Below are 17,618 nucleotides of genomic sequence, written 5' to 3'. Positions count from 1 at the left end.
GACAGTTTAAATATGGCTCCCAATCAGAGATAACGAGCCGACAGCTGACACTCGTTACCTCCGATTGGGAGTCACATGACGAGACAAGACACTACAACCAAAACCAAACACAACCAAATGAACACACCCTATACCCAACACAACCAAATGAATACACCCTGGCTCAAACTACACAGTCCCGGAGCCAGAGCGTGACAGTACCCCCCCCTAAAGGCTCCTCTTCTCTAGGTTTCTTCCTAGGTTTTCGCCTTTCTAGGGAGTTTTTCCTAGCCACCGTGCTTCTACACCTGCATTACTAGCTGTTTGGGGTTTTAGGCTGGGTTTCTGTACAGCACTTCGAGATATTAGCTGATGTAAGAAGGGCTATATAAAATAAAATTGATTGATTGATTGATTAAAGGCGCGGACTCCGACCGCGCCTACACCCCAAAATAGGGGAGGGCTGGGTGGGTGTTGCTCCTCGGAGGCGGCTCCGGCTCCGGGCTTGACCACCACCCCACTTCACTCCCCCCGTAGTGCCCCCGGTCCGATCTGACCCAGCTTGCTGGATCAGGACCTCCGACGCGCACCCCTGGCTTGGCGCGTGAGGTAGGAATGGACCGGAACTGGCAGACGATACGCACCCTTTGCCTGGTGCGTGGAGCCGGAACAGGCCTCACCAGGCTGAAGACTCGCATCCCTGGCTTGGTGCGAGTAGCAGGAATGGGCTGGATCAGGCTGACGGCTCGCACCCTTGGCTTGGTGCGAGTAGCAGGGACGAGCTGAACCAGGCTGACGACTCGCACCCTTGGCTTGGTGCGAGTAGCAGGAACGGGCTGGACTAGGCCGACGACTCGTACCCCTGGCTTGGTGCGAGTAGCAGGAACGGGCTGGACCAGGCTGACGACTCGCACCCTTGGCTTGGTGCGAGTGGCAGGAACAGGCCGGACCGGGCTGGCGACGCGCACCGTAGGTTTGGTGCGAGTGGCAGGAACAGGCCGGGTCGGGCTGGCGACGCGCACCGTAGACTTGGTGCGGGTGGCAGGAACAGGCCGGACCGGGCTGGCGACGCGCACCGTAGGTTTGGTGCGAGTGGCAGGAACAGGCCGGGTCGGGCTGGCGACGCGCACCGTAGGTTTAGTGCGTGGAGCAGGAACAGGCCGGGCTGGGCTGGCGACGCACACCGTGGACTTGGTGCGGGTGGCAGGAACAGGCCGGGCTGGGCTGGCGACGCACACCGTAGGTTTAGTGCGTGGAGCAGGAACAGGCCGGGCTGGGCTGGCGACGCACACCGTAGGTTTAGTGCGTGGAGCAGGAACAGGCCGGGCTGGGCTGGCGACGCACACCGTGGACTTGGTGCGGGTGGCAGGAACAGGCCGGGCTGGGCTGGCGACGCACACCGTAGGTTTAGTGCGTGGAGCAGGAACAGGCCGGGCTGGGCTGGCGACGCACACCGTAGGTTTAGTGCGTGGAGCAGGAACAGGCCGGGCTGGGCTGGCGACGCACACCGTAGGTCTGGTACGTGGAGCAGGAACAGGCCGGACAGGGCTGTCGACGCACACCGTAGGCTTTGTGCGTGGAGCAGGAACAGGCCGGGCTGGGCTGGCGACGCACACCGTGGACTTGGTGCGTGGAGTAGGAACAGGCCGGTCCATACTGGGAACACACACCACTGGCCTTAACCGGGGATCAGGAACGGGCCGGACCGGACTGGTAACACACCTCAGTCTCTCACGCCGTGCCTCCACTACTTCCCTCCCTCTACTCGCCAATGGCTCCCGTAATCCGGTAGCCTTCTCTCCACGTCTCCCTGTGGCAGCCTCCTGCTGCCCAGCCGCCCAAGCCATGTGCCCCCCCCCAAAAACTTTTTGGGGTTGCCTCTCGTCCTTCCGACGATGGCCCTGCTGACGCCGTTGCTCCTCTCTCGCCAGGGCCTTGATCCTCCCCCAAGGTCCCTTGCCCCCGAGCATGTCCTCCCAGGACCACGATTTGCCCACCTGGGCCATCGCCAGCCTCTCGATCTCCTTACCCGGCGCTTCCTCCCATGTCCAGTCTCCTTGCTCCTGGACACGCTGCTTGGTCCTTTTGTGGTGGGTTTTTCTGTCACGGCCGTCTACGGAAGGAGTGGACCAAAGCGCAGCGTTTGTAGCGAACATGACTTTATTAAAGTTAAAGTGCACGAACGAGAAAACAATAAACAATGACGGATAGTGAAGTCCTCAGTACACAGACTGAAACATGGAACAAAAACCCACAACCCTAAGGTGAACACTGACAGTTTAAATATGGCTCCCAATCAGAGATAACGAGCCGACAGCTGACACTCGTTACCTCCGATTGGGAGTCACATGACGAGACAAGACACTACAACCAAAACCAAACACAACCAAATGAACACACCCTATACCCAACACAACCAAATGAATACACCCTGGCTCAAACTACACAGTCCCGGAGCCAGAGCGTGACATGCACAGAGCCCTGACCTCAACCCCATCGACTGCGAGCCAGACCTAATGCTGTTGTGGCTGAATGGAAGCAAGTCCCTGCAGCAATGTTCCAATATCTAGTGGAAAGCCTTCCCAGAAGAGTGGAGGCTGTTATAGCAGCAAAGGGGGGACCAACTCCATATTAATGCCCATGATTTTGGAATGAGATGTTTTTGGGACATGTAGTGTATATACTGTATATATATTTCCTCCTAACATTGTGCAATCTGTGTGTCGCTTCATTGGCCTGGGCTATTGTTTGTTTGAATTCAAGACCAGATTGTTTTCAGTTTGTCAGTGAGAGTAGCCACTCATTTCAGTCATTTGTGTGGTATGAAAACATATTCAGCTAATGTCTTCTTTATTTATGCATTGATCCATCTCTAACTTTCATTCCTCTCAATTCTCTCCCTTTCTAAAGAACTCTGTAATAAAAATGCAAGGAGAGCGGAATTCTGTTCACTTTGGGGGGAGAAGAAGAAACAGTTTTTACATGAGATCTAAGGAAGTTGGGTGGACACTGGACAGCACATCGAGATGCAGCCAAAAATCACAAGAACATCTCAAAAGATAGATGCTCAACTTGCTGAGTTGGTGTTGGAGATTTTAGCAGCAATCTTTTCAAATGTTCTTACATTTTGGCAGTTCTTTGATTTTTGACATGTTGCTTGAGGTATTGTCCACCTGTCCAACTTCCTTAGATCACTATGCATGCATTATTTACGATGTAATGTACTCTTGTCACTCAACTCTTACCCTGAATTCCCACATCAACCCCTAGTTCCTCCTCTATCCCCCCAGTTCCAGCAGCCCACTGAGCAGTACCCCCCGCTCCGATTTGGCACCGTCCCCAACGGGAGCACGGAGGAGAACATCCGCAGCAACTACGCCAACATGCACAACTTCATGATCCGCAACAACCAGAAGGGAGTGGAGGAGGCCATCGACAACCTCAAGACTGGGTCAGTTTGTGTGTTTGTGAAGATGACATCCCGTTCATTTCATTGCATTCAACCAGGACCATATTCATTAGACACCAAACGGAAGAAAACAGACTGAAACACTTTCCGTTGTGTGCCCTAATGAACATGACCCAGCATAGCAACCTCTTAGCAACACTTATCTCCCCATGCGGTCCTGTCGTACTGTATGTGTGTTTATGTCTCTCTGCCGGTGTTTATAGTGCAAAATACTGGATTAATTTGGCTTACATTAGATAAAACATACACTTATCATGTTGGAAGCATTAGAGTAGTTATAACAAATTGTGCGCCTCATGCAGAGGAGAGACACTTAATCACTTCCCCAAGACGACTTGACCACCAGCAGCTTATTCCTCACCCGGACTCTCACTTATCATCTCACCCTCATCTCGTCTTCTCTGTCTCCCCTCCCTTCCTCCCCTCCAGTAAACTAGATGCCTTCATCTATGATGCGGCTGTGCTAAACTACATGGCGAGGAAAGACGAGGGCTGTAAGGTGATGACCATTGGCTCGGGCAAGGTGTTCGCCACCACGGGCTACGGCATCGCCCTGCATAAGAACACCCGCTGGAAACGCCCCGTGGACTTGGCCCTACTGCAGCTGGTGGGAGACGGTGAGGAGAGAGAAAGGAGTGGGAGAGAGAGGGACGGGGGAGAGAGGGGTTGGGGACAGGCAGGAGAAGTTTATAAATGTGCTGGCTTGTTAGTGGCAGGCTGGCAGCATCAATCTGTCTAAGATTTGTTTTGTTTCCTGCAGTACCTACTGCTTAATTCAGTTTAATGCTGTACACATTCACAGTTTTACAGTTTGTCCTACATACTGTACATTTTACAGTAGACCTACATAGTATGTCTTACAGTAGGCCTACATACTGTACATTTTACAGTAGACCTACACTACTGTTCAAAAGTTTGGGGTCACTTAGAAATGTCCTTGTTTTCCATGAAAACATACATGAAATGAGTTTGAATAGGAAATATAGCAAAATGAATTGGAAATGTAGTCATTGACAAGGTTAGAAATAATGATTTTTAATTGAAATAATAATTGTGTCCTTCAAACTTTGCTTTCGTCTAAGAATCCTCCATTTGCAGCAATTACAGCCTTGCAGACCTTTGGCATTCTAGTCGTCAATTTGTTGAGGTAATCTGAAGAGATGTCACCCCATGCTTCCTGAAGCACCTCCCACAAGTTGGATTGGCTTGATGGGCACTTCTTACGTACCATAAGGTCAAGCTGCTCCCACAACAGCTCAGTAGGGTTGAGATCCGATGACTGTGCTGGCCACTCCATTATAGACAGAATACCAGCTGACTGCTTCTTCTCTAAATAGTTATTGCATAGTTTGGAGCTGTGCTTTGGGTCATTGTCCTGTTGTAGGAGGAAATTGGCTCCAATCAAGCACCATCCATGGCGTTGCAAAATGTAGTGATAGCCTTCCTTCTTCAAGATCCCTTTTACCCTGTACAAATCTCCCACTTTACCACCACCAAAGCACCCCCAGACCATCACATTGCTTCCACCATGCTTGACAGATGGCATCAAGCATTCCTCCAGCATCTTTTAATTTGGTCTGCGTCTCACAAATGTTCTTCTTTGTGATCCAAACACCTCAAACATCCCAGAGTTGCCTCTTCACTGTTGACGTTGAGACGGGTGTTTTGTGGGTACTATTTAATGAAGCTGCCAGTTGAGGACCTGTGAGGCGTCTGTTTCTAGACACTCTAATGTATTTGTTCTCTTGCTCAGTTGTGCACCACGGCCTCCCACTCCACTTTCTATTCTGGTTAGAGACCGTTTGCGCTGTTCTGTGAAGGGAGTAGTACACAGCGTTGCAATTTCTCACATGGAATAGCCTTCATTTCTCAGAACAAGAACAGACTGACGCATTTCAGAAGAAAGTTATTTGTTTCTGGCCATTTTGAGCCTGTAATCGAACCCACAATTGCTGATGCTCCAGGAACTAAATTTGTCTCAAGAAGGCCAGTTTTATTGCTTCTTTAATCAGCACAACAGTTTTCAGCTGTGCTAACATAATTGCAAAGGGTTTTCTAATGATCAATTAGCCTTTTAAAATGATAAACTTGGATTAGCAAACACAACGTGCCATTGGAACACAGGACTGATGGTTGCTGATAATGGGCCTCTGTATGCCTATGTAGATATTCCATAAAAAATCATGGTGGTGGAAAACACTGTCTCAGGCGCCGCGCCAGAATCTCCCATAAGTGTTCAATGGTTGAGATCTGGTCTGAGACGGCCATGGCATATGGTTTACATCGTTTTCATGCTCATCAAACCATTCAGTGACCACTCGTGCCCTGTGGATGGGTGCATTATCATCCTATGGGGGCATAGTCATGGTAGCCAAAATATTGGCCAAAATAATGGTCTGCCCAGCATTTGTATGCATGACCCTAAGCATGATGGGATGTTAATTGCTTAATTAACTCAGGAACCACACCTGTGTGGAAGCACCTGCTTTCAATAGACTTTGTATCCCTCATTAGCTTTTTATTTTATTGATTTTTTATATAATTAACCTTTATTTAACTAGGCAAGTCAGTTAAGAACAAATTATTATTTACAATGACGGCCTACCCAGGTCAAACCCTCCCCTAAACCGGACAACGCTGGGCCAATTGTGCGCCGCCCTATGGGACTCCCAATCACGGCCGGTTGTGATACAGCCCAGGATCGAACCCGGGTCTGTAATGACGCCTCTAGCACTGCAGTTACCTGTATGTCTTAGAGTAGTCCTACATACTCTGTTTTACAGGAGGCTTACCATACTGTAAGACAGTAAATTCATGTTGAATGTTGGTTTTATTAGGGGTGGTTTTGACCCAGATTAAGCCTTAACATGGATTTCAATGGTGATTCTCTATTTAACATGCCTTTTAGTCCATGAGTACTTTAGGTTTAATCTGGGTCTGTGCAACCACCCCAGAATGTTTCACTAATCCTTACATCATAAAAGATCTTAAAGATTCCATACATGTATTCTCAAGTACTGTGTCATACTTTGTATTGCTAATGTTACAATTGGGACTTTTTCTTCATAATACATATTTTTTCCTGTCACTCATTTGCTCTGGTTCTGTGATTAAAGGGTGGTGTTATTCCTTCGATAGTGCCGAGGATGTTGCAGCTCTGTCTCAGTTGAGCAGTCTTTGTAAAGATGTCAAAGCAGCTTTATGAAGCCCTGGGTTTGGCTGCTGTCATGATTAAGGATGGAATGTGCAAGAGAGCGGGGACGGAGGTGCTTATTGAAATATGATGAATGAGATTAGGAGTCTGTCACAGTTTATGATCATGCAAATTAGCATCCATTGTTAAAAACACAATTGGCAGTGAAGTATAGTGAAGTTCGTGATCTAACACTCGCACTTGACTTTTTCCCCCTACTAGCACTGACTTTGCTGATAGATACTTTATTGAGGAAAAATGTTCTTACAATGACTGAGATAGTGTATGTGGTTGTCCCACCTAGCTACAGTGGGGAAAAAAAATATTTAGTCAGCCACCAATTGTGCAAGTTCTCCCACTTAAAAAGATGAGAGAGGCCTGTAATTTTCATCATAGGTACACGTCAACTATGACAGACAAATTGAAAAAAAAATATCCAGAAAATCACATTGTAGGATTTTTAATGAATTTATTTGCAAATTATGGTGGAATATAAGTATTTGGTCACCTACAAACAAGCAAGATTTCTGGCTCTCACAGACAGGTAACTTCTTATTTAAGAGGCTCCTCTGTCCTCCACTCGTTACCTGTATTAATGGCACCTGTTTGAACTTGTTATCAGTATAAAAGACACCTGTCCACAACCTCAAACAGTCACACTCCAAACTCCACTATGGCCAAGACCAAAGAGCTGTCAAAGGACACCAGAAACAAAATTGTAGACCTGCACCAGGCTGGGAAGACTGAATCTGCAATAGGTAAGCAGCTTGGTTTGAAGAAATCAACTGTGGGAGCAATTATTAGGAAATGGAAGACATACAAGACCACTGATAATCTCCCTCGATCTGGGGCTCCACGCAAGATCTCACCCCGTGGGGTCAAAATGATCACAAGAACGGTGAGCAAAAATCCCAGAACCACACGGGGGGACCTAGTGAATGACCTGCAGAGAGCTGGGACCAAAGTAACAAAGCCTACCATCAGTAACACACTACGCCGCCAGGGACTCAAATCCTGCAGTGCCAGACGTGTCCCCCTGCTTAAGCCAGTACATGTCCAGGCCCGTCTGAAGTTTGCTAGAGTGCATTTGGATGATCCAGAAGAGGATTGGGAGAATGTCATATGGTCAGATGAAACCAAAATATAACTTTTTGGTAAAAACTCAACTCGTCGTGTTTGGAGGACAAAGAATGTTGAGTTGCATCCAAAGAACACCATACCTACTGTGAAGCATGGGGGTGGAAACATCATGCTTTGGGGCTGTTTTTCTGCAAAGGGACCAGGACGACTGATCCGTGTAAAGGAAAGAATGAATGGGGCCATGTATCGTGAGATTTTGAGTGAAAACCTCCTTCCATCAGCAAGGGCATTGAAGATGAAACGTGGCTGGGTCTTTCAGCATGACAATGATCCCAAACACACCGCCCGGGCAACGAAGGAGTGGCTTCGTAAGAAGCATTTCAAGGTCCTGGAGTGGCCTAGCCAGTCTCCAGATCTCAACCCCATAGAAAATCTTTGGAGGGAGTTGAAAGTCTGTGTTGCCCAGCGACAGCCCCAAAACATCACTGCTCTAGAGGAGATCTGCATGGAGGAATGGGCCAAAATACCAGCAAGAGTGTGTGAAAACCTTGTGAAGACTTACAGAAAACGTTTGACCTGTGTCATTGCCAAGAAAGGGTATACAACAAAGTATTGAGAAACTTGAAGAGATAGAATCATTAGATCATTTGTTTTGGTTCTGTCCATTTGTAGCTTGTTTTTGGACACAGGTCCAGGAATGGCTAAAGGATTGCAATATTTACCTGGAACTAACCTTGCAGATAGCATTACTGGGTGATCTGAAAAGTCATAGTCAATCAATCAATAATATAATAATACTTTTAGCAAAAATGTTTATTTTTAATTCACAATCTGTAGAAGCAATGAGAATAGAAAGGTTCAGAACTTTTGTAAAACATCACAGTACGGTTGAAATATATATGGCAAATAGAAATCCTATATGGATGGTGTTAAGAGATAGATGGGAGGTATTGAATAGAGTTGAAGGATGGGACTAATAACAAATAACAACAAATAATAACAAAGATAGCTAATAATGTAAGCATACTGTGTCCATAATAAGTATATAGGTTGTATGTTGGGAGCTTTTGGGAAAAAGCACAGTTAGAAAGATATGGCATTTAGAAGCAAACCGGATGGACATCATGAAAATGATCGGAGAGGTTGAGAGTAGAAGAAGTTCAGGAGCAAAAAAATAAATAAATATATATATATATATATATATAGAATTATTGTAAAATTAACTCTGTCCATAAGGTGTAGATAGTAAGTATAGACCGGAAGTAGAGGCCTGGGCGTTGTTGTTCACTAATTTACTCCAAGGAGGGAAAGGATGGTGGGGTTGAAAAGTAATAAAGGGGAATATATATATAAAAAATAAAATAAAACATGGGGGATTGGAAGTGATGCAGACAATTACATTGATAGAAGATACAATCTATCTGCAATATTAAGCTGATCCATTCCCCCCCAAAAATTAATTACAACAAAAAAAAAAAAAAAAAAAAAAAAAAATTAATGAAAAAAAAAAATAGGATTGAGAAACTTTTGTTATTGACCAAATACTTATTTTCCACCATAATTTGCAAATAAATTCATTAAAAATCCTACAATGTGATTTTCTGGATTTTTTTCCCTCATTTTGTCTGTCATAGTTGACGTGTACCTATGATGAAAATTACAGGCCTCTCTTATCTTTTTAAGTGGGAGAACTTGCACAATTGGTGGCTGACTAAATACTTTTTTGCCCCACTGTATTTTAAGATGAACGCAATAACTGTAAATCACTCTGGATAAGAGGATCTGCTAAATTACTCAAATGTAAATGTAAAAATGTAATCAGAGAGATCACTTTAACTCTGACTGTGAATTCTTAGCTACACATTCTTGGAATAATGTTTATTTTTATTTATTTTTATTTTAATTTTTTGGGTGGGTAGATCAGCTTAATATTGCAGATAGATTGTAACTTATATCAATGTAATTGTCTGCATCACTTCCAATCCCCCATGTTTTTTATATATATACTCCCCTTTATTACTTTTCAACCCCGCCATCCTTTCCCTACTTGGGGTAAATTAGTGAACAACAATGCCCAGGCCTCTACTTCCGGTCTATACTTACTATCTACACCTTATGGACACAGTCAATTTTACAATAATTCTATTTTATTTGTTTTTGCTCCTGAACTTCTTCTACTCTCAACCTCTCCGATCATTTTCATGATGTCCATCCGGTTTGCTTCTATATGCCATGTCTTTCTAACTGTGCTCTTTTCCAAAAGCTCCCAACATACAACCTATATACTTATTATGGACACAGTATGCTTACATTATTAGTTATCTTGTTATTATTTGTTGTTATTTGTAATTAGTCCCATCCTTCAACTCCATTCAATACCTCCCATCTATCTCTTAACACCATCCATATAGGATTTCTATTTGCCATATATATTTCAACCGTACTGTGATGTTTTACAAAAGTTCTGAACCTTTCTATTCTCATTGCTTCTACAGATTGTGAATTAAAAATAAACATTTTTGCTAAAAGTATTATTATATTGTTGATCGATTGACTATGACTTTTCAGATCACCCAGTAATGCTATCTGCAAGGTTAGCTCCAGGTAAATATTGTAATCCTTTAGCCATTCCTGGACCTGTGTCCAAAAACAAGCTACAAATGGACAGAACCAAAACAAATGATCTAATGATTCTGTCTCTTCACAGAAAAATCTGCAGAGCTGGGAAGATTGTATCCCCCATATAAATAACATTCTATTGGTAGCAAGAATTTTATATAATAATTTAAATTGAAAGATTCTAATTTTTGAATCCGGTGTAGTTTTGCGTGTCAGTTCATAAACACTATGCCATGGGATCGGTACGTCAAAAATCTCTTCCCAACTATTTTGCAATCTATATGGGACGGCTGTCAATCCTTTGGTCCTTAAGTGAAACTGATATACTTTTTTATTTATCACAGTTTTCCTTAACCAATTATGTTCTTTAATGCAAGGCCGACGCCAGGACAGCGGAGTCACTCACCACCTTCCGGAGACATTTGAAACCCCACCTCTTTAAGGAATACCTGGGATAGGATAAAGTAATCCTTCTACCCCCCCCCCCCCCCTAAAAAAATAAAAAATAAAAAATAAATTATAAAAAAATATATATAAAAAAATATATACAACATTTTTTTATTGTAAAGTGGTTATCCCACTGGCTATAGGGTGAATGCACCTATTTGTAAGTCGCTCTGGATAAGAGCGTCTGCTAAATGACGTAAATGTAATGTAATGTAATGTAATGTAAATGCCGACAGACAAGTTCCGTACTTTCTCCCCCTTCCACTTTCCTCTTCCACTTTTGCGGTAAGGCTGCAATTATTTGGTTGTAATTTTGGGTAGAGCAGACATTTCCATATGTTTTTGTTAGCTCCACCAGTCCTACCGATGATATCATTTACGATGATTATACCTTTTTTAAACATTCTGTCAAAAAATAAAGGTTTTTTGTCAATTAGTATATTTGAATGTAACCACAATATTTGTTGCATTATTTGTTCTGTCGTTTCTGGAGGATTAAATTGAAATTGCAACCAACTTTCTATGGCTTGTTTTAGAAATAGTGATATTTGGGAGATGATTTCCTTTTCAAATAACTGAAAATGAGTTGTTGTAATCTGAATAAAGGGGAAAAGGCCATTCTTGAACATTGGGTGAGACAATCTTACTAATTTGCTTGAGAATTGTGGTCCTCTGTAGCTCAGCTGGTAGAGCATGGCGCTTGTAACGCCAAGGTAGTGGGTTCGATCCCCATGGACCACCCATACACAAAAAACATATATATATTATGCACGCATGACTGTAAGTCGCTTTGGATAAAAGCGTCTGCTAAATGGCATATTATTATTAGAACCAATTTCAGATTTAAGTATAACTTTTGTATGACTGAAGCTTTTAGTGATAGGTCTAATGCTTTAATATTTAATAATTTCTGTCCTCCGAATTCATATTCATTATATAAATAGGCCCTTTTAATTTTGTCTGGTTTGCCGTTCCAAATAAAATAGAATATTTTTTTCTCATATAATTTTAAAAACTGTTCGCTAGGCGTAGGCAAGACCATAAGCAAATAGGTAAACTGGGATAATACTAAAGAGTTAATCAGGGTGATTTTTCCACAAATTGACAGGTATTTACCTTTCCATGGTAGTAAGATCTTATCTATTTTTGCTAACTTTCTATTAAAATGTATTGAAGTGAGATCATTTATTTCCTTTGGGATATGTATTCCGAGTATATCCAATGTTTTTGTTAGGTAGATTCCTTTTTATTGAGTTTTATTGGAGTGGATTATGACATTCCAGTCAACATGGTTAATTCCTGTTTTTCTAATCCATGTAGTTTGGGCTTTACAATGGGATTTCCAACACAGGGGGCAGTTAACTTAAGGTTAATATAGTTTAATGTTTCACTGTTATAACTCTGATGACCAGGGATTTTAAAACATCCTTTAAGAAGCTACTCTTGCAATGCAGGGGGCTTTAGCCGTCAGACGTGGCTGTCATCTCAATACATGTTGTCTGTTCTCCGCTGAGCACAAACTCTGGGTTTTCCTCCATTTTCCCTTCACAATGTAACAGTTGTTTTTGATATATGGAACTAATGGTTAGTGTCGGGAGTCCTATTAGTGCCCGCTACCTTTCATCTGTCAGGGTCACTCTTAGCACAGGAGACTCTGTATCCAGGCCATTTCAGACCTCCATCAAAGCTGTGCAGCTTCTCTCTCTCTCTCCCGCTCTCCTCCTCTCCCCCTCTCTCTCTCTTTCTCTCTCACACACACACACACACAGGCTCACTCTCTCACATTCCTGCTCCCCCCGACACTATTTTCAAAATGTTCAGCGTTCTTTTTGCCATCGTACAACAGCTCTGAGCCAGACACACATTCACCCCTCCTCCTTACCTCTCAACTATTACCTTCCCAGCTTCCCCCTTAAGGTAAACAACACTGCATGTCCAATAACAAAGGCTGATAATCCCTTCTTGTCGTTTTTTATTTCCCTCCCGTCCCCTCTTCTCCCAACGCCAGACGAGATCGACATGCTCGAGCGCCTGTGGCTTTCGGGGATCTGTCACAACGACAAGATTGAGGTGATGAGCTCCAAGCTGGACATTGACAACATGGCGGGGGTCTTCTACATGCTGCTGGTGGCCATGGGGCTCAGTCTGCTGGTGTTCGCCTGGGAGCACCTGGTGTACTGGAAGATCAGGCACTGCCTGGGCGGCTCCGGTGGCATGGACTTCCTTTTGGCCCTCAGCAGGGTGAGTTACTGACTGAGTGGTGGTAGTGGTGGTAGTGATGCCCCCTGGTGGTGGTAGTGGTGGTGGTGGTAGTGATGCCCCCTGGTGATGGTGAAAGGGAAAGGGCTTGGTGCATCAATACATCACATGTTTAGGCAGTACTGTTCAAAAGGTAGGTCCTTCTATCAAAATAGGCTGTATTACTTCAATTAATTCAAGTATGCAGTGACCTTGTTTAAAGGTGACCAAGTCAAAATGGAGCCTAATTTTCTTTTGTGTTTTCTTACTGCTGCGTTCTACGCTGATGTTCCCGGGATATGTCAGACTGTGACTCCCGCTTTCAATTTCAAAGAATGTTGATTCATGTGCTCAACGGACTATGTTGATTCATGTCCATCAGATTTGTGTCCTCCCGATAATTCAGATTTAGTGGGATGACTCTTGTTTTTCATTAAGACGTATTGGTATTGAATGAATCACCTTCAAGTAAAGGTGATAAAGCTGTTATGATTTCCATGGCCCCGCCATTCAACACACTTAACCGATAATTGTAGCCTAGCAGTCTTTTAAGGCAGTAAATGACCTGTATTAGACCTGTCATAAGTTCATCTTCTGCCCTCATTAGAATTTTGTGGTCAGTTGCCTCCTTTCCCAGAGTACAGAGTAGAGAGAGATTGCATAGAGCGGCATCCACAATATTCATGGCACGTCACATTCTATGCTAGAGGGGAGATTATAATTTTTAAAAGAGTCAGTTCTGACTTACTGTTTGAGCAGTGCAGTGGGAGCTCCAGAGTACGCAGCACACTAGGTGGTAGTTTAAAAAGATCCTTTGAACTGAAGCTTGAGTGCACTGTAATTGCAGACACTGAGGTAAGTGTATGCAGACCTCTATGGGGACACATTTCTGCTACATTTCTACCACAACATATGTAACCTATTTTTACGAGACTTTACGAGACTCATGAGTTTTTAAGCGACTTTCAGTATCAGTATTCCCATCTAGGGATACTGGGATGTGTAGTTTGCTAGCTGTATCCTAATTAGCTTTCCCTTCTATCTCTACCCAGGGTATGTACAGTTGCTGCAGGTTTGAAGATGAGACCATCTCTGGAGGCCTCAAAAACACACTTCCCCTATATCAGAGTGTTCCCACAATGCCACCTCCACCCCAATCCCACATCTCAGCAGCTGTAACCTGTAACACTACTCTTGTCATGGTGCAGCAGCAGCAGATGCATCATCACCAGCAGCAGCAGCAGCAGCAGCAGCAACAACAAGCATACAGCATGCTTCCTGGTGCATCTCCTCCAACTACTGGGCACTCTGCAATGGCCCTTGGGCCATCAAACAGTCCCCTTTTGGAGGGTCCTATGCCGTGCTCCACTTTTCTGCCTCGCCATGACCGCAGATTGGCTGTTGTAGACCGCTGGAACCGTCCCAAGCCCAGCATGGACAAACCTATTGGTGGCAGCGGTGGGATCCCAGACATGGCACAGTTTCAACAGGGCTTGCCCCCTCATTGGGCTGGGGGAGCCAGTGGAGGGGACGGGGGCCTAGATGAATACAAGCGATACTATGGCCCGATCGATCCAGAGGGCTTAGGGGCAAATGCTGACCCACAAACAGGTGGCTCCCAAACCCCCAAAATGAACCAGAGGGGGACAAAGTCCTCAGGAATGCCACGGCTACCTTCTAAAGGACCGCCCCCTGGGCACTTAATGTCCAAGCCCCCTCTACTGCTCCCCTCATCCCCACATCGGCCGCCATTTTGGAGAAGAGGCAGCCTCCCGAAAAGAAAGGGCTCCGGGGGCCTCTGTATGAAAACATCCTCCCCTTGGGGAGAAGAGGGGGAGGGCGGTACGGCGCAAGGGATGGAGGTGGCAGACGAGGCCGTCACCCTCCCCACTCCCATTGCCTGTTCCTGTCTCGTCCCCTGCCCACACTACCCTACCACTCCCTCTCACTCCGCCCTCTACACCTCCAGCTCCTGCTCCTCCACCTCATCCAGTTCATCCTCGTCCTCATCCTCCATCTCCCTCTCACGCTCCAACTCACCCACATCCTCCACCACCTCATACACATCGTCACAAAGTTTTAAGTACAGGGCTGGCAGTAGGGATGTCGAGGACGTCTATGACACTGATGAGCTGACGGAGGAGTCTAGCCTCCTGCTAGGACGGAGAAAGGGCAAATCCCGACGCATGTCCTCTCGCTCACTGCCTTGCAGTCCACCCCCTCCGCCTGTCCCACCCCGCAAGCCTTGTCTACAGTATGAGAGAGAGAGGGCTGGGAGCCAGCTAGCCCAGCTGCAGGAGTGGTGGACCTCCTGGGCGAGAGAGAAAGATGCAGAGGAACAGGAACCAGGGCTGAGGGGAAGGAGGAGAAACGGCATCACAAAGAGAGAGAAAGGGAGAGAAAGAGAAGGAAGAAAGGCCGGAAGAAAAAAAGAGAGAGGAAAAGGAGAGAGAGCGGGAGCGCAAGCGGCATAAAGTGAAAAAGAAGAGGAAGAAAGAGGAGAAGTTGAAGAGAAGAGATCAGGGCAAGCGATCAGAGCACGAGGAGGGAGATGGTGAGAAGAGAGGGCAGCTCAAAGCGATAACGCAAGAGGCCTACTCCTCCTACCCTGCTCTGAGGCGTGACTCTATGCGGAAAAAGAGTGAAAGTTCTATCAGAAGTTACGGATGGGATATTCCACGGGATGAAGAGAGGAGAGAGAGAGAGGATAAGGAAAGAGATGATGGAGAGGACACTAGAGGGAAGGAAAGGCACAGAAGTCCTTACTCTCGCCACAGGCATGCAGGTAGGCCTTCCAGTTCCAGCAAGCAGTACCAGAGCTCCAGTAAACCCTCAACCGCTGTCAAATTCTGGGGAGCGGGAAACCCATCGTCAGAGACTCCTTCATCTGCATTTCTACCACTGATCCCTCTCTCATCCATACGCAGGAGTAAGGGTTCAGATAGAGAGGCCCTAGGGAAAGAAGGGGAGACGTGCCCCCTTTTGGGCAGGAATGAGAGAGTGGAGGTTCACTCCAAAGAAGGTCTGTCGTTTCATGAGTGGGATTCCGAAGATGAGGATGAAAAGGAAAGGAGAAAAGTGGAGCAAGAGAAGAGACATGAAAGAAGAAGAAGGACTGCATCAGAGTCCGAAAGGGAAAGTGATAAGATGGTGGGCATCTATTCAGACAACGACGGCTCCTCGGGAGAATTTGGAAAGTTCGAAAGGTACTGGGAGGGTCATGTGAGGGTAGAGCGGTTGGGGGAATAGGAGGGGGAGGTTGGTTTTTCGGCACTTATCCCGCCAGAGAAAAAGCAGGCAGCATAAACAGTAGGGATGACTCGTTATTGGGGCGTGGGGAGGGATGGGGCGGAGCCGGGGGAGCCGGGGAAGGTGGCTGTGGATCAGGTGGAACCTGGGGTTCAGGGAGGATAGGTGGTACACAGTGGCCTCCACCTCCATTGACCACACCAGCTCCTCGAAGATACTGGTCCGTGGACAAGCTTCCCGTGAAGGAGGAGAAGAAAGAGAAACGGAAGGTCAAGGTCAAAGGGCGAGGTTTTGTGGCTTGCAACTGCCAATCTGCCCTCGAACATCAACACGCTCACTCTAAATGGGCCAGGGTGAGCTCTCGTAGCCAGGAAGAACTATTTCTACACTGTCAAAGCTTCGTGAGCAGCGCCAATTCCAAACGGCATTCCTCCAAACCCAACAGGACCCAGAATCAACCCAAATCGGGAAGCCAGTCCAACCTCAGCATCCAACGGACGGACCGCATTCGACAGCCTTCTACATCGCAGGCCCTCATCCCCTCCCTCCCTCCACCAACACTCCCAGCCCTTCCTGCCCCTCCCTCCTCATCCCATCCCATCCACATCCCTCCTCCGAACTCCTCCTCTTCAGTCTCATCTCCCTCTGTAGTATCCTCCACCCCAGGTGCCCCCCAGCCGTCTTCTATGGCTTCTGCTAGTGCCAAACTCCTGTACCAGAGACTGCGCTCAGTGCCCATGCCCCAAAGGTTACAGTCACCTCACCTGCCCCTCAAGGCCAAGAGCCTCTGCTCACGGAGGGGGTCCGCACACTTCTCCAGTGTGGAGAGCGAGGTGTGAGGTGAATCAAAGACACCTAACTGGATAGGAACCGCTGACCTATTCAGAAACCTTGGGTCATGACTGTGCGGCAACTGCAGTCCTGTAACTCTTGCACAACCCCCATTGTCCAGTCAGAGGGAGTGCACAGCAATGTCATGTTTACTGGGACTCTCTTCATTCTGGTCAGAGTATCTGTAAGACTACATGTGTTGTTGGTAAACTGAAATTGGTTTTAGAAGTGGGATCTCAGAAATGGGTCCGTCCTACTGACAGGGCGTGTCTTTGGATCTTGAAGTGAAGTGGTTATTATTGTTCAATTATATTTTCTCATGAGGGCTCAGGTACTCATTCATAGGCCTCCCTACTGAGGGCTCCAATGCAGAAACATTTGACTTACATCCCTAAACATTAACCTCCAACGTTCCTTTACCAAACTGTTTACACCTCACAGACCTGTGAAATCTGAGGTCATAGTTGTGTATGTTCTATGTTTCACGTTTAGGGAGAATAGAATAGTAGCTAG

General features: G+C 45.9%; 1 protein-coding gene across 1 annotated transcript in view; it reads left to right on the top strand.

The window, feature by feature from the left end:
* The window catches only part of LOC311106971 (glutamate receptor ionotropic, NMDA 2D-like), a gene marked incomplete at both ends in the record, with an annotated part of 75,116 nt that extends 58,003 nt beyond the window's left edge, over positions 1–17,113 (top strand). Inside the window, 6 exons of the mRNA XM_084149388.1 lie at positions 3,270–3,430; positions 3,878–4,065; positions 12,796–13,028; positions 14,078–15,279; positions 15,953–16,231; positions 16,489–17,113. Of these exons, the coding sequence (XP_084005514.1) occupies positions 3,270–3,430; positions 3,878–4,065; positions 12,796–13,028; positions 14,078–15,279; positions 15,953–16,231; positions 16,489–17,113 (2,688 nt within the window). The remainder of the gene's footprint in view (positions 1–3,269; positions 3,431–3,877; positions 4,066–12,795; positions 13,029–14,077; positions 15,280–15,952; positions 16,232–16,488) is intronic.
* Positions 17,114–17,618: the final 505 nt, after the last annotated feature.

The sequence above is a fragment of the Coregonus lavaretus genome (assembly GCF_964263955.1).
Source record: "Coregonus lavaretus genome assembly, chromosome: 3".
NCBI lineage: Eukaryota > Metazoa > Chordata > Actinopteri > Salmoniformes > Salmonidae > Coregonus > Coregonus lavaretus.
This window is presented reverse-complemented; position numbering and strand designations above follow the sequence as displayed.